We start from the raw sequence: 20,405 nt of genomic DNA, 5'->3' as shown, positions 1-20,405 counted from the left end.
TGCGTCTAAGACGAAGATGGCACCATTCACAATCACGATGCCTAGGAGAGTTGACCCCCGCGATATTGTGGGATGTTCTACCGACTTCCAAGGCACGTGTTCTGTGCGTTCATGCAAAGTAGGTGAGTCTTCGGTAACCATTCTGTCCTCATACTTACTGCAGAAAGTGCGGTGTGTCATTCGTGTCTCGGAGAGAACGGGCCGTGCTAAGCGCTACTACTAACTAGACGCCCTCCCGCGAGGAGCCTCCACCACGATGCCAATGCACTGCGCACCAGTTCAATTCATCTTTTTTTATCCAGTACTCGTCGGATCTGGGACCTCCATTATATCTCAACAATCAGCCAGTCTCGTTGGAAAGTGGCATTCCAAGTGATCTTAGGGTCCATTCCGGATGCCTCCGACTCGGCACAAGTCTGCGCCTCTGCAGCGTTGGCAGACAGACAGGTAGCTAGGACCAATGTCCGTCTAGCTCAAATTTGCACTCGAGGTTAGTCATCCAGTGAAATGTAATGAGAGTAGGGCCTGGTCATCTCATCATCATACGTCTTACAGAGTTCTAGGGTGCCAACAGATGGCCTTGCGCTTCTGTTTCCCTGCTGCTACTCCACGCCGAAAGGACAAATGACACCCATGACTATTCACATGAGGTACTAGCTCCCGTGCCGTGTTTCTTATGAGCGTCGTGCGCTCAAGAACACTTCATACTAGGTTGTGGGCCTCCGATCTGTCAAAAACGAAGAACGTCTGTCATGACACTAGTACCAGCCCGCTGCGGCACGTCTCGATGAGGAGTATGAGCTCGATGCGCCATATTCATCTCTCGCACTGACAACGAGTCAATATGGCATCTGTCACCAGCTCGGGCTCAATATCCCGGTGTCCTCAACCAATACCGCATCTGGTCAGGTGAATTCAGACTCCTCATTTGGGGCTTCGATGATATTCCTTGCGGCGATGTCACCGGGTCAGAGTCCTCACAAGCCAAACTCGCTCTGATCATATGCTGTAATCCCGCCACCTATCACCGGAGGGAATATTACAAACATCAAGTTCTCCCGTGAGTGTCTTGAGCAGGTCAAGGCACGACATGACCACTTACCCTTTCAAGCAGGAGGACATTTAGACTTTACATTGTGATGTATGGGATATGGTGCTAGATGCACTCCACCGTTCGCGTGAGTACACGGCCACCTACACTCCTCCGACTCGCTAACTTTGCAGTTGCAGCCCGGACGACCAGAGTCGAAAATTCTAGGAGTACGATAGCGCTGTCAACCTTTCATGATGTGCTGACATGCCTCAGCACAAGTGTTTCTTGCAAGGACTTCTGACACGTCCATTCGATGTGAGTGTTCCGGTTGACTGATATGAGAAGTCAAGAATTCACCCCGGGCATGGCCAGTATGGGAACGGTCGCATGAGCGGTGCGAAGATAATGCGGACGGCATGTTGCATGCGCTGAACAGAAAGAGGGCGATGCACCACTGCAATAAAAGGCGTGTGGGCCTTCCCCCCATTTGCTCATCACTGCGCACTCACTACACTCGACATGAGCTCTCCACTGGACCGGAAGATCGAGCGAGTAATGGAGAAGCGACGGAGTCTGAGCATTGGATGCCCTGACTTCCGCGAACCGATGCCGACCACCGCTCCCGATCTCTTCTCCAACGACTACCTGTCCATAACCACCAATCCACATGCCCGTCAGGCATTCCTCGAGAAGGTCTCCCAGCTGCCGTTCGTTTTCGGTGCTGCTGGGTCGCGCCTCCTCACCGGGAACAACAACAGCCATACCGACTTCGAGACACGGATGTCAGACTTCTTCGGGGGTCCGGGATGCCGCGCATCAACCGCGGTACTCTTCAACTCCGGCTACGACGCCAACCTCTCATTCTGGTCCACTATTCCCCAGAAGAGCGACGCAGTCGTTTTCGACGAGCTCGTTCACAACTCAATCCGCGATGGCATGGTCGCGTCTCCCCTCAAGGCCGCTGGTGCGCTCTACCCGTTCAAGCATAACTCCGTCGCTTCCTTCCGGGAGCGTGTCCAGAATGTGCTCGAGACCCACCCCAACATCGCCAGCGGTGAGGGTATGCTCTTCGTTGCAGTCGAGACGCTGTACAGCATGGAAGGAGACTACGCCCCGCTGCTCCAGATCTTTGACGCAGTGGACGAGCTCATCCCGAAGAGTTCTGCGCATATCATGGTCGATGAGGCCCATACCTCGAGTCTCTTCGGACCTGAGGGACGCGGCCTACTCTACGCTCTCGGCCTTCAGGCGCGTGTCCATTCCGTGCTACATACTCACAGCAAGGGATGGGGTGTGGGCGGAGGTGAGTAGGAATGTAGTATTTCAGAGGAACGGCGGGCTGACGCTTAGCACCAGCCACTATCCTGACCTCGGCTGCCATTCGGAAGTACCTCATGCTTCACGCCCGACCATTCATATACACTACGGCTCCACCACATGCACATGTCTGCAGCCTTCACATAGCCTTCGACTACCTCACTGGTCCGGAGGGCTCCGAGGTGAGTGGTCTATTTACGATCCTGTTGTTTCGAGACTCAGACTACACCTATGTAGCTCCGCGACCGTCTGCGGAGCCTGTCTAGGTACTTCGAAGGAGTCCTCCAGACGGCATTGCGGCATGTTCCTCCGGACCTGCTTTCTCTTTCCGAGCGCAAGATACCTGAGGACTACCCTTCGGAAATATTTAGTCCCATCTTTCCATTGACTAGTCGTTCGCCCAAGCTCCTAGAAGAGTTCCTGCGACCGCTTGGCTATGCTGTCACTGCTATCCCGTATCCGACTGTTCCCCGAGGCAAGGAGGGAATCCGCGTTGTGATGCATGCCGGAAACACGGAGGAGGAGCTTGACGAGTTTGTTACACGCCTCTTGCAGTGGGTCACGATGATGCAGGCACTTGAGGAGCACAGGAAGGAGAATGGCGAGATGATTGCATGGCAGTCTCAGGAGCGGGCGAAGCTATGACCACCCTTACGAGGACGGCGATTGTAGATAGAAGAAAGGCCGATGTATCACACTGAGAGCTCGACGGGATGGCAGGTGTATCTTGGTTGAGTATGAGATGTTGATACTGCGGACTATCGGACTTCAAGCTTCAGTATTGACCATTCTGTTTTTTTACGTATCGGACTTTCAATTATAGTAAGATGGGTAAGTAAGTAAGTAGACAAGTGAAAGTCTACCGTATTAAGCCCGCAATCTAGACCAACGTGAGCGCCCTTATACTTGGCTCCTGCGTCCATCTCCTTCTTCCGATCCCCAACTCGTTCTCGAGAGCTCTCGATTCAAAAGTTTAGGAACTGCCTTCGAAGATATCTGACGGCGACTGCATTGACACTCCAAAACCGTGCGCACAAACGGCGCTTTCGCGCGAAGCCTCTAGCCTCATGTCTCAAGCCGAAGTCGTGGTGGTTACCTGCGTTATCGACTCTTCTCTCGCACTAGCGGCACAATGGCCGCATATACTCGCCGACTACATCGTGCCGCTCCTCCACCGCCTCGGAGAGCATCAACCTCGCATGAGTTTCGTCGGCTATGGCACCGCAGACACGCGACCGACTCCCATCCTCAACAAGGTGTTCTTCAGTCCGCCACCGCAGCTGCTTCTGAAGATGCGCGAGCACCCCCAGGAGTTGGGTATCGGACAGACAAGCTCAGGAGGAGAGTATGGCATGGCCGCACTGGAAGGACTGGTAGCAGCCTTGGAGGTAAGTCTACTCTGCCTTCGTAGTCATGGATGAGTGGACATGGGTGCGCACGTCGGAAGCGAGGTAACATGTGGATATATTGTCCAAAGACTGCACTGGCTTCGAAGGGCAAGCTGGAGTGGCTCAGGCCGGAGGTCAATTGTTCGCATGCTACGTCTGTGCCACCTCGAGATGTTCCACGGGGAGCACTTTTACGCAGAGAACTCCGGAGGAGAGTCCACACCATCATCCGTGCCTACGCTGCCCTACGCTAGTCTCTGTATGGGGCCAGCGCTTGTAAATGTCGTTCTACGCTACCCACAGTGTGTGGTCGGCGCTTTGCTGCCATCCATGCGGCAAAATGTTGACCTTTCATGCGGATATTATCGCAGTACCCACACTGCCAAAGTTCCTTCTTCGCTGCCTATGTCATGCCTGAACGTGCCTATCAGACGAGGTCGCAGAAGATCATGAGGTCGTTCCAGATGAGGAGCTCGGTGACCTCGGGGTACGCCATGAGCAGTTCGAGAAGGTGCATGCGTGAGGGGTGGTGTAGGGTCACTGAAAGGGTGTAATTATCATCCAGAGCGCGTCCTCCGCGTCAAGACCGAGGACTGGAGCGCCGCCATAGCGGTTGCATCGGTCGTAAAAGGCGGGCGAAGAGCGTGTCTGGTCACACTGTGCGCTGACGTCGGACAAGCAATACCCCGAGACTCGAAGTGGAGTTTGCTTGTTAGACTCGGCTGTGATACGGTGATGCTCTCTGTTTTGGACCGGATCGCTTGGACACGGACGCCTTGGCAGTGGCAGGTGCATTGATCATGAATAGCAAAGACTGACATTTTGCTCCGCAGATGTACGATACACTGAAGGCATCCGTCGAAGCGAAGCCACAGCAAGTCGAAGTACGTACTCGTACGTTTCCTTGAGCGAGAGTATTCACCTACACCAGACAGCCGAATGTCACCTGCTATCTCCTACATGTTGCGAGTACGCCGCCGGATCCAGCTGAACGACCGTTGTGGAACATGTCGCCTGCGCTTGATACTGTAACATGGGACACAATCTCCGTTGAGATCCGCAAGGTATGTATCTTGCCAGGTTACGTCGCCTGCGATTTGTACTGATATGTGGGTAGCGTGGTATCCATTACAGCAATATTCTGCTGAAGCAAATAGCCCGCTTCACGGAGCTGCACACATCGGTACGTTTGCGCTCCTCTTGTCTTCATTGCAGCGAACTAATAGCGCAGTAGGCTGCAGCAGGTAACGTCCAGACCCCGTGGTTCACCGTCCGTGCTCCCCATGTCATACACTTGACCGGCTTCCCGCAACAACAAAAGGGTGGGTGGCGTGAGATTCATCAGCATTCAAAATGCTCACTGCCGTCGCAACCAGGTACAAAACGCCCAAGCCTTAGCACCACTGCGTCCGCGGGAAGCAGTCCGGAGCTTAAACGACCAAAGGTTCAGACCGCATCTCCTCGCAAGTCTCCGGCTGTCCCGCCCGCCCGACCACCATCTGTCGTCGTCAAGTCCTCACCCCCTCCCGTTCCCAAGGCTGCTTCCCCGCCTATCCCGGCGCCTGCGCCACCAGCTCCTACTGCAATAGCCTCCACCGTACCACAGACCTCCAATCGTCCGCAAGAAGGCCCGTCATTTGTGACTCCTGTCATGCTTCTGGACCCTGCGAAACGAGTGGAGATTCAAGAGAAGATCAGACAGGCGGAGCAAACTATTTCAAGCCAAATGGCACAAGTTCTCCGGCTCGAGAAGGAGGGAAAGGCCGAGGCTGCGAGACATGTGCGCGCTGTCGTCCACCAGCGAGCAGAGAAGTTGAAGCAGTTCAAGACGCAGCTCGTTGCGCAGGTGCAGCAGGTCCAAGCCCAGGTCCAAGCTGCGAACGCCGCTGGTGCTCAGCCCGCGCCTGCCCCTGCGCCGGCAGTTGCCAAGCAGCCGGCTGTGCGACCTGCACCACCGCACATTCCTCAGCATGCAACGCCGATCATGCAGAACGCTGCACCGAAACCGCCCATGCCTGGACAGGTCACCCCCGATTTGGCTGCGCAGATGCAGAAACTGCTCGAGCAGAAGAACAAGATCGCGCCATCTCACCTCACGCCGTCCGCATCTACGTCTTCAGAGAAGGTGCAAGCGCAGACACCACGTTCGCAGTGGGTCGGTACACTGTCATGGCGAGGTTTCGACTCCGAGACCCATGTCCGCAAGGACGTCCATACGCGTGTCGCTATGGTCACTAGACCCGAGGCCGTTCCTGTTTTGTGAGTTGTCCTTCGCCTTCGCTTGTGTGCGTCATCGCTTCCCAGACCTGACCCTCCTGCGCGCAGGCGTCTTGAGACTTGGCCCAACCAACTTTCTCTCGCTCCCTCAAACCATCCAGCGGTCCCTGAAAAGTCTCTGCATGCATGGATACAACAACAGAAGTGGGTCCCTCTGAGCGTACAGCCCGCCCCAGCGTCATCAGAGCCCGAAGCGAAGACCAATGAGGAGCACTTCCGTAGTTTGATCAGGCTCCTGACGGAGAAGAACGTCGTGCGTATCTCAGTCTCCGCTCTCGTCCGCGACCTCAGTACCTAACTATCCATTGCGTAGTACGCGCTTGCATCGTGGCCCAATATGTCCGGTCACTCGGAGAACCGCCTGCTGCTGTTCACCACAGGTGGGAATCGCCTCATAGCAGGCTACTTCCCACAACCAGGCGGCGTCCCCGAGCTGCCAAGGGGCGACGCACCCACCGTACCTGCTCCCGGCCCGGTACCAGGCCCATCACAAGCACCGTCAAATCCGTTCGCAGGGCTGCCCCCACAGATCATTCCGCTGCTCCAGCAGCAGATGGACGCGAAGCAGCAGGCAGTGTTCGCGAAGCTGCCCCCAGACCAGAAGGCCGCTGTGCTGCAGAAGATCGCTGCGCGCTTTACGCTCGTGAAGCAGCGGCAGCAGCAACAGCAGCAGCAACAGCAGCAGCAACAGCAGCAGCAACAACAACAACAGCAACAGCAACAGCAGCAGGCGGCCCAGCAGGCGGCGCAGATGCAGGCGCAGATATCGAACCTCCAGCAGCAGCAGCAACAGTACCTCCAACAGCAGGCGCAGCAGCAGTGGATGAACGGCGGCGGACAGAACACGAACGTGAACATGGCTGCGCTCTTCAGCCAGCTGGGCCAGCAGGGACAAGGGCAAGGCCAGGGCCAGGGCCAGGCGGGGCCGTCGAACCCGAGCGCGAGCCAGATGATAGCGGCGATGGGTGGTATGGGGAACATGGGCGCGAACATCGGCATGAACTTCGGGATGGGCGGGATGGGCCAGCAGCAGCAACAGCAGCAGCAGGGGCAGCAGGTCCAGGGGATGATTCCGCCTGGAATGCACAGGCGCACGCCGAGCGCCGGAAACAACGCGATGCTGAGCCCGGAGATGCTGCAGTCGTTTATGCAGCGGAGCCAGGATGCGCCGAATGGCACGCTGGGTGGGATGGCGTAGGCGTAGGCGGAGGCAGAGGCAGAGGTGGGGTATGTACGTTATAGCTCAGGTGTAGGTTTCGTTCGGTTTTGATTTGGATGCGTTTGACAGTCGCAAACTTTGTACTTTTATCTGACTCCAGATGTGCGAGCTCGGATGCGGGAGATACATACGTAGACGATACTGTATGTCGGGTCCAAGCCCCGTCCTCGACAACTCGGTCTTGGTCCTGGGGTGGACGTTGGCTTCAATAGACATCGGATACAGTATGCTGCTACAACGAACGCGAGACTATGATACAGGACTTCTCGACTTCTCCCTCAGACTCGAGACCCATGACGGTCCTCCGGGACTAAGAACCCGGCGCGCTCCAGTTCTCGTGCAGACCTTGGATCTTGTCGTGGTCGGCGAGGTTCGGTTTCGACTCGTACACAGTCACGACTGGCTCAAATTTGCGCTACGTGCAGGCAGAATGTCAGATGGATGAGTGCGAGTGGCGGCGAAGCCAACGACGCACCTCGCTCCATTGCCCGAGGAAGCCGACGTAGTAGATCCGGGTCGTGTCCGCACCCTGGGATGCAGGGAAGAACAGGGTGATGGAGGTTACGTTCGGGAACTTCGCAGGCCTGCCGCGGAACATGTCCGAGTTGTGGCGATGAGTGCTTTAGTAGCCTCGCGGGCGGCATACGGAAGACCTACATAACGTGGTATTCGCCGACATCGCGGCCTTGCGGGATGCTGAACTCTTGCGCTGGCTTCCGGTCTGCGATGTCGGAGAAGTCCAGGTGCTCGAGGTTCGGGAACTGCAATTTGGTGAGCGCACGCGTGTCGGCGATGGCTGTATCTTCAGGACTGCGTACGTACCAGTGCGACTTTCGTTGGAGTTTGGTCGGCGGGACCGGCCTTTAGCAGAAGCGCACGCAGCTTCACCGCACCAGTGAATGGGATGCGGATGATCCTATACGATACTGGGGTCAGCGGAATGCAAGGCTCCATCGCCACCACGAGTCGTAGTACATCTGATCGTCCGCATCGGACTCAAGGTACTGAGAAAAAAGACCCGTTAGCACAACGCACACTACTTCCTCAGCGAGAGCTATACCATCTGTTCGTCTAACCTCTGATCCCAGGGCTTGATCACCTCGGGACCCTTGCCAGGTTCTTCGGCATTCAGCGCCACAACGTTGTCGCGGTCGATCCGGGAGAAGAGGTTGTCGCGGTGTCCGACATCCTCAGGTAGTCCGTGCTGGTGGTCATGGTCGTGGCTCTCATCATTACATCCGGGGCCGTGGTTATGTGACATATTTTCCTGGATTCCTAGCGTGGTGGTAGTTCTGAGCAAAGTGAAGTGAGTGTAGCGAAGGCGTGGAGCGCTCGGTAGCGCCCATAATCAGCCACAAACCAAATAAGAACAAGCAAGCACCCATGTGCGTAGAGTAAAAGTTTGCCAGCTGGCGACAACGTTCCTTGACCTTTACCTTCTCGCCGCCGTACTCCAAGTCAACAGGGAGACCACTGAGCTTCGCATATCAGTGAGTATTTGTTTCTTTTGCTTCACGAAGTGATGTTACTCTTGTAATTTGCGTTCGATTGCCTTTGTCCTCATACCAAAGGGGTGCGCTCGCCGGCGCGCCCTGGGGACGAGGGTATGAGACAACTAACTCTCTGCTGATCTTTTCTATCTTTTATTTTTACGAGCATCGCTGACATATCTTCGCACATAGGTTTGTGGTGTACGACGCTGGATTCAGTGTTTTCCGCATCGATGGCCCGACGCTCTGTCCCGTCCTGGCGTGTATATTAGCCTTTCATGAGTGTCAATTCCTTAGGAGTCATGATTTGTATGGAGCGGCCCATAATGCATTGCATAAAGGTGGATGACGTTACTGGTCCTCGAGTGTAGCCTCCCAGTACAGTAGTTTGAATGTGAGTGAGCTTTTCTCCAGCACGTCTCCGACAGTCTGCAGACCGCGGCTGCCTCAACGCATTCATGTCACTGTACGGTGCGTGTACTGTGTACATATCATTCCGCAAATACGACTGACGTGACGTATCGTGGTGTTTGCAGACCGTCGGTGAAAGGCAAACGTAGTCTCATATCGACCACTGTCCAGGTGCAAGACCGTAAGCATAGCCCACAAGTCTCGGACCGATGTGACGAACCTTGGTCATGACCTATCCCGGAAACCCAGTGGCGCCGTGCCCTTTGCTTTCACGCCGAACTGGTGCTTCTCGTCGACCTTCGCACCGTTCTATGGTGTTAGTAACCTTAGTATGATCTTTCATCGAGGCAAGTGGTACGCACCTCGAATCCATAATGGAGGTCATTGTCCCGACTGAAGGCTGTTGTCGCATCCAGGTGCACAATTTATAGCTTGGGAGATGCGCGACGGAGTCCGCCCTGCATCCGCATCGTGGCGTACCCTTGAGGTCGGAAGCTCAGGAACGATTCGAGAAACATGTACACGCGATGAGGGACGTACCTTTCCCCTGGTGTACCGGCTCGACGACCATCTCGAGCAAGTACTACGAGTCCCGCCAATCAAGTCCGCGCGCACTGAATGCCTTCTCGAGGGTGCCTTCAAGGACGGGTTGGTAGTCTAGCATCATACGTTGCGACATGAGGATGGTTGGACTCCGCGATCGCTGAGGCCGTTCAAGCGTGTAGACCGTACCTTGACTCCCCACGGGCCCCATCCGAAGAGGACCTGCACAATGCCTGCTCGGAGGAAAGTCAACGGGCTCATATCGAGTGTCTGGCCTGGGGGCAGCCACAGCGCCACGCCTACGATCTCCTCCCGCAGCACCACCTCCTTCCCCTTCTCCCTCTCCTTTTCCCCGCTCTCTCCCTTCCCTTCGCTGGAGGACCCCTCTCCGGTATGAGGAACGGCCGTCACTGCGACCAAACCCTTCACAAGCCAGACCGCGCAGACGAGCGCCTCCTGGAAGCGCTCCAGGTTGCGCATGCTGCGTTCGCCCGTCGGTGTCGGGGCGGCGATGTCGTCGACCAGCTCTGGGACGCTCCCGAACCAGTTCATCGCTGGGTCCCGAGAGAAGGCGCGGGTGAGAACGCGGACGACGGCTTCGCGCTCGGAGCTGTAGGCGCGGCGGACATATGCCTTCGGGTAGTCGGACTCATTGGAGGGAGATGACATGGCGGATAGTGGATAGGGTTTTGGTGGCGGAGCAACAGTGAGTTGAGACTCTGATCGTGGAAGCATGGCATGCTTGTGAATAGTATATCGAAACAGGCCGTACGTACTACGTCGTGATTATCGTACCGCCGCCCGAGCTAATCGGTCGTGTTTGCGTCTGTAGGCCTGTGGGCGGTCTTCCGACTCCGAGAGGATGGTCGTCCATAGTAATTCAGCTGTAACGCTTACGGCCATGTAAACAAGCACCTTCGCCTTGCGTAGATGCTCAGTCAGTTATCCCTCAAGCTCGGGGCCAGCTGTCCGAGGAATATTGCGGGGCTTTCACCTCGAGGCCGCTCGTTAGGGCTGCCCGCCAGTACTACTATACTCGCTAGAAGTTCTGGTGATGTTCCAGTCCGAGAACGAGGCGAAGGGCGCATACCGGAGCAATCCTGAATCGTTCTGTGCAGGGCTGCTGCGGTAGCGCGATCCTGACAGAGCGCTTGCTGCAGCTGCACGCTGAGCGTTGACATATTAGTCGGAATTCTCGAGTCGTATCGGGATCGTTATGAAGCTAGCTGTTGGTAACCTCGTGCTGGCTCTACAATTGGCCGTACTAGAAGGTCAAGGACGCGTCGGCAGCCCGCCACGATGTCAACAAGCCCAAGCAACGCGTCTATGAGCGCCTATGTCGGGCTGCATAAGTACGCGAGTTGGCGTGGTACTGCTGGCATCCCCACGTCCTCGCAGTCATGAATGAACAGTCGCCTCAATCCTCTGAAATGGCCGACAATGCTTGGTGAGTGACTTTTCCGGAAGTCATACATATGATAACCTCTCGTAACCCATTCCCGCTCCCCATCGCCGACGTCGACGACTTTACTACATAGTCACGTAGCCTGGATTTCTACTCGTGCTTCTCTCTTTGCACAAATGCTCAAGTTGCTGACAGACTTTGCTTCTAGATGTATATTATGGGGCTCGACTGCCTCCCTCCGACTATATACGCACGGCGCGGCCACGTATTAGGATCTCTGCACCGTGTCATTGGCCTTATACTCGTCAAGAGCCACCAACTGTGTCGCTGACATGGATTGTTCTTGTGCTCATCTCTAGTACCTTTGATAGAGCCCTATGGGTCGTCTGAACCCTTGGCAAACTACGCCTGAGGTGGACCTTGCAGGTGAGTGAACTTCGTTCAGTTGCACTATTCGATCATGTATGATGGTGCAATAAGCACAAGATTGTTTAGTTGATGGTTCTCGTCTTTGCGGAATGGTCTGCGGCTTGCCGGAGGACGAGGCTAGGTGACAACATATTATCTACTGAAACTTCTCATGTTGCTTGTGGTCATGCTTTAACAACATCACTGACATCGGTTCGTCTCTAGAACTCAAGTGGATGCCTGTTCCCTATCTTCAACTCTTTCGAACGTCCGCTTCACTATGGCTGTAGTGCAAGTACTTCTGAGTTGGCCAATCCAGCTAGTGAGTGTTCGATCCGTGCTCACCGCGCTGTATACCATGATTACATTCTGATCAATATTATGACGGCCTTCGTCCTCACGCCAAGTAGGGACGGAGGTAGGTGATCACTTTTTTTTGTTACTATGAGCTTCCCTCTTCTCTGATCTCTAACAACTCATCTACTAATACTCGTACTTTGTAGGAGACCATCACGCGGAGTCTGGGATAGGTAGAACGGCCCTACAGTGCATCGCCATCCTGCAAACAGGAGCGGTCTTAGTGAGTGCCTACTTGACTTCTTTCCGATATATGATGGTACAAATAAAAGTCTTTTCGATCATCTCCGTCCTCATACCAAAGGGGCACTTTAGGCTTCAGCGCCCTGGGGACGAGAGTACATGACATGTCATTCTTTACTGAAACGCTTCTGTCCGGTCATGCATCGCGAACATGCTCGCTAACACATGCCCACCTGTAAGTGACCCTTGGCTGCATGACTCCGGCGTTGCCACGTAGCCACAATGCCTCTGCGCTGCGTCGCAGTCTTGTAGGGTGCCTAAAGATAGAGGGGGCTGATTGCTTCACTGTCATCAATTGCCCGCTCACCATAATCTCGACTGGACTTCCGTGATATGATATTTGTGAGTCTCGTCATGCTGTTTTACATACGACTATGTGATGGCATATATATCTCCCATTGCTCTTTTCGATTGTCTTCATTCTTGCTCTGAGACGAAGCCAGGTGACAACATCTTCCTTACTGACCCTTCCTCTCCGCGCTGATACCTGAGGACGTGCTTGCTGATGCTTGTATTTTGGTAGGACACCGCCGGCCTCGAGGTATCGTATGTCTCTACCGTGAAAGTGGCCCTTACGATGTGGATGAATATTGGTGAGGTTTACTCTATGGCGTCAGGCGCGTGTATGATGGCAACATCTTCTGTTTCTTTTCGAACACTTTCTGTCCTTACACCAAAGGGGCGCATTGCCTTGTACCCTGAGGACGAGAGTATATGACAGGTTCTTCTTTACTGAATCGCTTCCATTCGCTATCTGCGAATACTTCTGTTGACATGCTTTCGTTTGTAGAACCTGTCGTGTGATCCGGGTTGCAGATGGAGGCTCTTCGCAACTTCCGGTAGCCTAATGCATGCCCAGTGCCCAGTACGCTACGGACCCCAATCACCATGCTCATGTACTTCCGTCTTCAATACACATCTTGTACTAGATAACGTTTTACTGTCGAGCTGAAGTCCGAGAGACATGGGCCTCGTACACGTGCATCCGCGACCACAGGTATCGAAGATAGCGGTGTATGTGGTCAAACATTTCATAGCCATGTCAATGGTGACCGAAAACTTGTATAGCACTTCAACACGATGTCAGCGAAAACCAAACACAAGTATAAGATACACGTCGTCAAGCCATACTACGTCGTAGATAGTCTACAGAGTTCCAGTCATATCTGCTGCAAGTCGTACCTCAAGTCTATGCCCTCGCACCTCTCCTGCCTCGACCCCTCCTCCCCCTTCCCGGCCTGCTCCCGCTTCCCTTCCGCCCCGAGCCGGACGTGGCAAGCACATCCGGCAACTGTGGCAGCGTCACCTCCGCGTCCACCTCCATGCCCGTCTCGGCCTCCCACGGCTCCTTCCTTTGCCCTTTGCCCTTCCCCTCGCCACCCGCCCCGGACTGGAAGAGGAACTTGAGCCGCTCGAGCTCCCCGTTCTGCCGCGGGTCCGCATACGCCACGCGCACGTCGCTCTCGTCCCCGCGCTCGCCCGCGAGGAAGCTGTTCTCCGCCTCGTCGAAGCCCTCCAGCGCCAGTGCGAACGGGGACTCCTTCGCGGGCCCCTTGCCCTTGCCCTTGTCCTTCCCGCTCTTCGGCGTGCCCTGCGCCTTGAGCGCAGGCGGCGGCGGCGGCGAGATGAGCTCCGAGTACGACATGTTCGACCGGGTGCGCTGGAGGGGGCGGGAGCGCTTCCCGTCCCGGCGCGAGTCGTATCCCTGCAGCCGCGCGGGGGCGGACTCCTCGCCATCGCCCTGCTCCTCCTCCGAGCGCCGCTTGCCAAGGAGAGAGGTGATGCGCTCCTGGATGATCGTCGTGGCATGCTTCATGAGTTTGGCGGGCGTCGCGGGCGCGGGTGCGGGGCTGCTGTGGCCAGGCATGCGCAGCGGGGATGGGGACTCGGATGAGGGGACGCGGTCTTCGTAGAGCTTGGAGGGGATCGAGACTGCGGCGGCTCCGCCTTGCGGCTCTGATGGTTGTGTGTGCTGTGGAGAAGATTCTGCTTCTGCGGAGGCTTTTTCTCTTGAGTGTGTTGGCTGGGATGGTGCCCACCCGGTTCCGGACTGGCCGAGGAGCATGCTCGGCATCCCGAACGCCTCCATCTGCTCTGCTTGTCCTGGGCACGCCTCGTCTGGCGGAGGGTCGTAGTATGATAGGCTCTGCGACCGCGGGGCAGACTCTGCGTTCGTGATGTCGGCCATCTTGGTGTCCATCGCCGTCTCCTTGCCTTTGCCCTTCACATCGGTCTTCGGTACGGGAGTCGGTGCAGGCGGCTCGTCTGCCATCCAGTCCCCTTGCGCCACCGGCAGGTCGAGAAGATCGTTGTTGTTGGCTGGGGGATGCGATGAAGGGATCTCGCCCGTGTTCGCGATAGCTGCGAGCCAAGCCATGTCGACGATAGGTGTGCCCCACTCGCGCGCCTTCTCCGCCTTCGCTCCTTGACCCGATGGGCATAAGAGATGTGTTGATCGGCGAGAGAAATTGGGCGCGAGGTTGACGCCGAGTGCACGTAGAAGTCTCCGGACGGTGCATCCCTCTACGTGGTCGAGGCCAGAGAAGCTGAGCAATATCCCGTCTGCTCCGGGCACGGGCACCTCGACCTTGATAGGGGTGAACGCGATATGCTCCTCAGGTGCACAGACGCGCTCCTCAAATATACACCTCTCCAGCCAGCACTCCGTGCGATACTTCGCCCGCTCCGCCTCGTCGGTCTCCTGCCGGAAGATGTTGCTCCCACTACACGTCCAATACTCAGCCATAGACCAGTTATGCGATGGGGAGTACGCACCTGACAAGCCGCACGACGACAAAGTCCACATCCTCGTCATCGTCCACACCCACCCACGTCCCCCCACACTCCTCAATCGCATTCTTCACATTCGCGCACCGCGCCTCACCCAGCGCGCGGAATCGCATGCCCGCAAAGATGACCTTCGCCGCGTCCGACACCCCCGTCCCACTCGTATTCGCGAGTGGGTCGGCATCATCTGGCGCATCCACGACTGGGATGTCAGATGAGATCCCGCCCTGAGCCTGGATGCTGCCGACGGAGCGCTGCAGGAACGACGACGTGCGCGACATGGCCAAGGAGCGTTGGAAGGGCAGGGGGACGCCTCCGACCGGCGTAGACACGTCCTTCGTAGCGGGGAGGAAGGATGACCGGGAACGTTGGAACGTCGACAGTGCGCTGGGGCGTCGCTCGCCCTCCTCGAGATCCAAGTTTTTCAACGTGCCTCGTCGTCCTAGTCGACTTGGGCCCGCGACGCGTGAGGGCGATCCTGCTCGCCGCTGTGCTGCGGCAGCGGCTTTCGCCGCCTCGGGGTTCTGTGACTTGGACGGGCTGCGGACGAGCCGGCCGCCTTGTACTTCGAACCCGCGTGGTTTGAGGATGCTTTCCCAGAGATGGAGGGTCATCGCTGGCACGCGCCGCCCTGATGCGATCTCCTCGTCTTCTTGGGGACGTCCGGCGGAGGTCTGGGCGTTCTGGATTTCGGAGGAAAGGCCGCCTCCGTCCGGGGCAGTCGAGGATGTCGATGCAACCGGTTCTGCACGGTCATGTTGGTAGGCTGCGTTTGCTGAACGAATAGCTAGACGCACCTTCAGGCAGAACTCTTGGCGGCGGACGTGGATTCGACACGAGGTATGCCTCCTCGTCGAACCTTCCACCGAACCGCAGCGAGTCCCAGAACCAGTCCTCCCATACGATGCGGATCCGCGCCTCGCCCTTCTCGTTGAACTTCTGCGCGTACCGCACCTTCTCGCTCTCGCCCTCACATGTGTTCGCGCAGAGCAGGTGCGTGACCTTGACGGGTCGCTCAAGCTGCTTCACGTACGTCCCGCCCGCCCTCGTCACCTCGTGGTTGATCTGCATGCGTTTGGCGACGTCCTCAATGCCGGAGACGCAGAGGACGACCCCTGAGAAGGGCGGGAGACGGTGCTGCTTGATGCTAAAGGGGACGTCGATGTCGTCCCCATGTAGCCAGACCTTGTGGCTTTCAATGATCCATGACGGATGCATGATAGGTATTCGGTTCTCGAGTGCAAACTGTGGACTCAGTGAGGTCTGCGATCGAAGAGGAAGGGTTCACAGAGGGCGTACCCGGTACTTGGGGCTGCCTGCCTCTTCGGCGATGAGATGTGTTACCCTGTCGGTAAGGTCGCTCACGCATTGGGCGCCCAGCTCGATAGCGAGCTTGAATAATGAGGTCTATATAAGACATCATGAGTTCTGCGTTAAAAGTGCATGGTCGGGGAAGGTAGAGTGAGTTTCACGGCGGGTGTTGCACCAGAGCCGGCGGCGAGGAATGAGACCGAGGCCCCATGTCCCGAGAATGTACTTAGTAGGCAGCCTTTTCAGCGGACAAGGATGCAGGTAGAACATACACGGAAGGTGAGATGATTCGAGAATGGCCTTCACCATCTCTCACGACCGATTCGGGGCGCCTGCTCGCCGTGTTTCATGGTGGTGTGTAGAAGAGGGGTAACCATCCGTTGCAGGAACACTCACCTTATCATTGATCCCCGTTGCACAAAGCACAAAGCCCTTGAATGGGCGCGGACATATGTCCAAGTGGGTGGTTTCATCCTCGGAGTCGAGCCCAGAACTGTGTGTCCATGTCGAATCCGGGGTGCGCGCCTCCTTGCGGGTGGTTGGGTGAGCTGGTCGTAGTTTGACCCCAGGTACCTACATGTCGCCCATTGAGCATCCAGCATATTTATGTAAAGAATCATGGCGAACCTTCTTGGACCTATTGACTCTCCGAAAGGACATCCTAAAAGTTCAGGTAATTGAAACGCGTCGACAGGTCGTGTGTCCCAGACCGCAATATACCCAATGACTTGATATGAACCACCAGTAACCACCAAATCAGCGAGACCTATCCAGCAGTATCCAGATCGAGAAATGCGCAGTACTTGGCAAATGGGGAGGAGGAGGAGGACTGTGCTTCGGGAGCGCAGCCGACGCGATTCTGGGTTCGACGCGACGTATTGTATTTAGGGCCGGCTTCCGCGCGCTAGTCACGTGAACAGAAATCTGGACACCGATTCTGAGCTCGCTGTCTTAGACAACGACGAGCATACTCTGTCGCTGTCCGCCATGTTCTCCGCTGCTGCCTCTCTGCGCTCTTGCGCATCTTCCTCAGCGAAGGCGCAGTGTCGTCGCTCGCTTGCAACGTCGGCCGTCCCATCATCACCATCGCCGTCGACGTCGACGAGCGAGCCCCTCACGCACTACCGCATCACCCTCCGTCGCTCCGCCATCTCCCTCCCGCAGAATATAAAAGGCACTCTCGAGGCATTGGGTATCCACCGGCGACTACAAACCGTCTACCATAGACATACGCCAGACATTGCGGGCAAGATCCTCACGGTGAAGGAGCTCGTGACGGTCGAGAACGTCCCAGAGTCGGCTGTGCGGACAAAATGGGAGCAGAGGCAGGAGAGGAAGTCGTCTAGAGGCTACTCGGTCACAGGGTCGAAGCTGCAGAGTGACCTATAGCGGGTGGGGTGCATGGTACGTCGTATCTGTCTCTGCGCATATGCAATGGCTTAGCAGTGAATTTCGGGCTCAGGTTCTCGTCTGTTTTTGCCTATAGTCTCCCACTCTTAATGACAGGATAATGCGTGGTATTGAGCACCTTGCATGCATCCTCCGACACTTCTCACGCGCATTGTCTCGCACGTCGTCGAGGCTTCTCCTGCCGAACAGACAAACTGGTGCGTTTGTGAAACCGGTTGAAACGTCGACAGTATCGCAGATCGGAGGGCTCCACGGACAAGCTTCACCTGCGTCGGATATGCGATCATGCACGCAAGGCGTCGTACTTCGTAGCCCGAGAGCGCCCCGCGGTGTACTCTTGGCAATGTCCGTATCTACCACGATGGACACGTTGCGTGCTCTGCTTACTGCCTTACATTCAAACGCGATCTCGCTTGGCCAGTCCAACGAGTCTCTTCAATGACATTGTTTCCGGGACGTCACTATGGGTACGTCACGAGGATTCGCTGGCAGACCTATTTTCTCCGACCTCTGTTCTGGCCGTTTATCCGACCTTTTCATGGCCCCTCCCTGATGTCTTATGTCCGCAGGTAAGCCGGTGCGTCCAACGATTTGCCGGTTAGCGCTTGTGGTCCATCGCTTCCTGAACGAGGGCAGACGATGGACAACTTACACTTTTCAAGGACTAGTAAGATCCGCTTCATCGGCATACTCTGCCCCCAAGCAATAATTCCTCATAGCAGGAGGCAGTAGCCTCGGAGTAACTCAGGCAGGGCCACTTCCAACGCCCGGGGCTAGTCTCTGTCGTTGCCATCGTCGCGCAAGAACACCCAGCCGGAGACCGCACTCTACGATGTTCATCCGTAGCTCCCGACCCGAGAGGTTGCATCAGACAACCTTAGCCTTCCCCGTTCTTCTTGGAGACCTAGTGGTGGTCGGGTGTGTGCCCTTGTGACCGGTCGTCGTCCGCCCGACACTGCGGGACTATCCTCGGGTGAACGGCGGAAGCCCCGACACATCCGACCACCGTACGTCGGTGTTCTCGCTCTTCTTCGGTGGTATCATGCCCGTGTCCGTCTGCGTACTTATAGCACGGAGTTTCGCTGTTGTGTGGGTAGCCAGACCTGCTGTCTGCAGTGTTCACCTTCACTATGAAAAGCGTTATCCTCTCTCTTGCCGTCGCGCTCGCTAGCGCAGCCCCGGCGATGTCGGTTGTCGTCTGGGGCCAGTGTGGAGTACGTGATCTACCTTCTATATTGTGAACAAGGCAGAAGAGCTGACTGCATGTCCTCTCAGGGCTCTGGCTATGGTGGCTCTACCGTCTGCGACGCCGGTTCGACCTGCGTCAAGGTGAACGACTGTACGTCTCCGTCCCTTCCCAGCATCACCCTCCAGCACATGTTCGCTAACTGTGTTTGCACCGCGCAGACTATTCGCAATGCCAGCCCAGTAGTGCAACGTCAACCGCAACCGCGCCGACCTCGTCTTCCTCCATCTGCTCGGGGACGCGCACCAAGTTCAAGTTCTTCGGCGTGAACGAGTCCGGGGCCGAGTTCGGGAACACCGTCATCCCCGGAGCGCTGGGAACGGACTACACATGGCCGTCGCCCTCCTCGATCGACTACTTCATTGGCCAGGGCTTCAACACGTTCCGCGTGCCGTTCCTCATGGAGCGCGTGAGCCCGCCGTCTACCGGTGGCTTGACGGGGCCGTTCAACCAGACGTACCTCAGCGGTTTGAAGGACACCGTCAGCTATATCACGGGCAAGGGCGGATATGCTGCTATTGACCGTGAGTATTTTTGATGCGAGGCACAGGTAGTGGGTTGGGCTGACTCGGTCGCTTGCACTTTGCAGCGCACAACTTCATGATCTACAACGGCGCGACCCTCACGGACACGAGCGCGTTCCAGGCCTGTACGTTCTCCGTCTTCGTCTGCATCCTTCCCTCTAGCTCATCGATCATCCTTTTCCATCGCTTCATCAGGGTGGCAGAAGCTCGCGACTGAGTTCAAGTCCAACGACCACGTCATCTTCGACCTCCAGAACGAGCCGCACGACATCCCCGCGCAGACCGTGTTCAACCTCATGCAGGCCGGCGTAAACGGCGTCCGTGCGGCCGGCGCCACCAGCCAGCTCATCCTCGTCGAGGGTACAAGCTGGACTGGCGCATGGACCTGGACGACCTCGGGCAACAGCAACGCCTTTGGCGCCATCAAGGACCCGAACAACAACGTTGCCATCGGTGCGTCCCTTCTCCCTTCTCAACCTACTCCCCCATCCCTTCCGTCTCGTACTTGTCCTCGGAGTCAAAGGCTGACTTCTGACTACTTTTACACTTACAGAGATGCACCAATACCTCGACTCGGACGGCTCGGGCACAAGCGCGACCTGCGTGTCCTCCACGATCGGCGCCGAGCGCCTGCAGAACGCGACCGCGTGGCTCAAGCAGAACAACCTCAAGGGCCTCCTCGGCGAGATCGGCGCAGGCTCGAACGCGGCGTGCATCTCCGCCGTCCAGGGCGCGCTCTGCGAGATGCAGCAGTCGGGCGTGTGGCTCGGTGCCCTGTGGTGGGCTGCGGGGCCGTGGTGGGGAACCTACTACCAGAGCATCGAGCCCCCCAGTGGGCCTGCGATTGCGTCGATTTTGCCCCAGGCGTTGGTGCCGTTCTTGTAGGAGGCCGTTGGATGGAGAGAGGTGGGGGCATTTCGACAAAATGTGTTAATTGGTTACTGTATATAGGATACCAGTGTATACTGTCAATCGCGAATGCGTACATGTTTCACATCATGCTGTACAAGGAGGAGCTGACATAGTTGACATTAGG

The 20,405-nt window shown here is 56.6% G+C and overlaps 6 protein-coding genes across 6 annotated transcripts; 5 read left to right on the top strand and 1 right to left on the bottom strand.

Annotated features, from left to right (window-relative positions):
- Window positions 1-1,588: 1,588 nt before the first annotated feature.
- On the top strand, window positions 1,589-2,995 carry L226DRAFT_471011 (PLP-dependent transferase; the record flags this gene model as incomplete). Its single annotated transcript, XM_067676352.1, has 3 exons — window positions 1,589-2,336; window positions 2,390-2,532; window positions 2,588-2,995. The coding sequence occupies 3 exons, from the start codon at window positions 1,589-1,591 to the stop codon at window positions 2,993-2,995; spliced, it is 1,299 nt and encodes a 432-aa protein (XP_067530469.1).
- Window positions 2,996-3,417: 422 nt separating this feature from the next.
- L226DRAFT_526269 (uncharacterized protein) lies at window positions 3,418-7,213 on the top strand (the record flags this gene model as incomplete). The annotated part of the gene is made up of 10 exons (XM_067679041.1): window positions 3,418-3,738; window positions 3,828-3,879; window positions 4,170-4,249; window positions 4,572-4,622; window positions 4,674-4,802; window positions 4,856-4,921; window positions 4,994-5,060; window positions 5,115-5,997; window positions 6,064-6,268; window positions 6,329-7,213. The coding sequence occupies 10 exons, from the start codon at window positions 3,418-3,420 to the stop codon at window positions 7,211-7,213; spliced, it is 2,739 nt and encodes a 912-aa protein (XP_067530468.1).
- A 331-nt stretch (window positions 7,214-7,544) lies between these two features.
- L226DRAFT_471104 (uncharacterized protein) lies at window positions 7,545-16,849 on the bottom strand (the record flags this gene model as incomplete). Its single annotated transcript, XM_067676355.1, has 12 exons — window positions 7,545-7,649; window positions 7,710-7,818; window positions 7,892-7,995; window positions 8,057-8,150; window positions 8,210-8,238; window positions 8,295-8,423; window positions 13,374-14,814; window positions 14,867-15,644; window positions 15,676-16,123; window positions 16,178-16,285; window positions 16,586-16,762; window positions 16,817-16,849. 12 exons carry the CDS (start codon window positions 16,847-16,849, stop codon window positions 7,545-7,547), a joined length of 3,555 nt encoding a protein of 1,184 aa, XP_067530467.1.
- A 300-nt stretch (window positions 16,850-17,149) lies between these two features.
- On the top strand, window positions 17,150-17,661 carry L226DRAFT_262018 (uncharacterized protein). Its single transcript, XM_067673383.1, has 2 exons — window positions 17,150-17,593; window positions 17,652-17,661. The coding sequence occupies exon 1, from the start codon at window positions 17,177-17,179 to the stop codon at window positions 17,576-17,578; it is 402 nt and encodes a 133-aa protein (XP_067530466.1). The 5' UTR covers window positions 17,150-17,176; the 3' UTR covers window positions 17,579-17,593; window positions 17,652-17,661.
- A 350-nt stretch (window positions 17,662-18,011) lies between these two features.
- L226DRAFT_262089 (uncharacterized protein) lies at window positions 18,012-18,631 on the top strand. The gene is made up of 3 exons (XM_067673384.1): window positions 18,012-18,066; window positions 18,169-18,266; window positions 18,319-18,631. The coding sequence occupies exons 2-3, from the start codon at window positions 18,239-18,241 to the stop codon at window positions 18,531-18,533; spliced, it is 243 nt and encodes an 80-aa protein (XP_067530465.1). The 5' UTR covers window positions 18,012-18,066; window positions 18,169-18,238; the 3' UTR covers window positions 18,534-18,631.
- Window positions 18,632-18,729: 98 nt separating this feature from the next.
- Window positions 18,730-20,254, top strand: L226DRAFT_526265 (endoglucanase; the record flags this gene model as incomplete). The annotated part of the gene is made up of 6 exons (XM_067679040.1): window positions 18,730-18,813; window positions 18,875-18,938; window positions 19,007-19,369; window positions 19,435-19,494; window positions 19,565-19,822; window positions 19,923-20,254. 6 exons carry the CDS (start codon window positions 18,730-18,732, stop codon window positions 20,252-20,254), a joined length of 1,161 nt encoding a protein of 386 aa, XP_067530464.1.
- Window positions 20,255-20,405: the final 151 nt, after the last annotated feature.

Source organism: Lentinus tigrinus (assembly GCF_003813185.1).
Source record: "Lentinus tigrinus ALCF2SS1-7 unplaced genomic scaffold L226scaffold_42, whole genome shotgun sequence".
NCBI lineage: Eukaryota > Fungi > Basidiomycota > Agaricomycetes > Polyporales > Polyporaceae > Lentinus > Lentinus tigrinus.
Note: the sequence above shows the minus strand (reverse complement) of the source record. Positions and strands in the feature narration are given on the sequence as shown.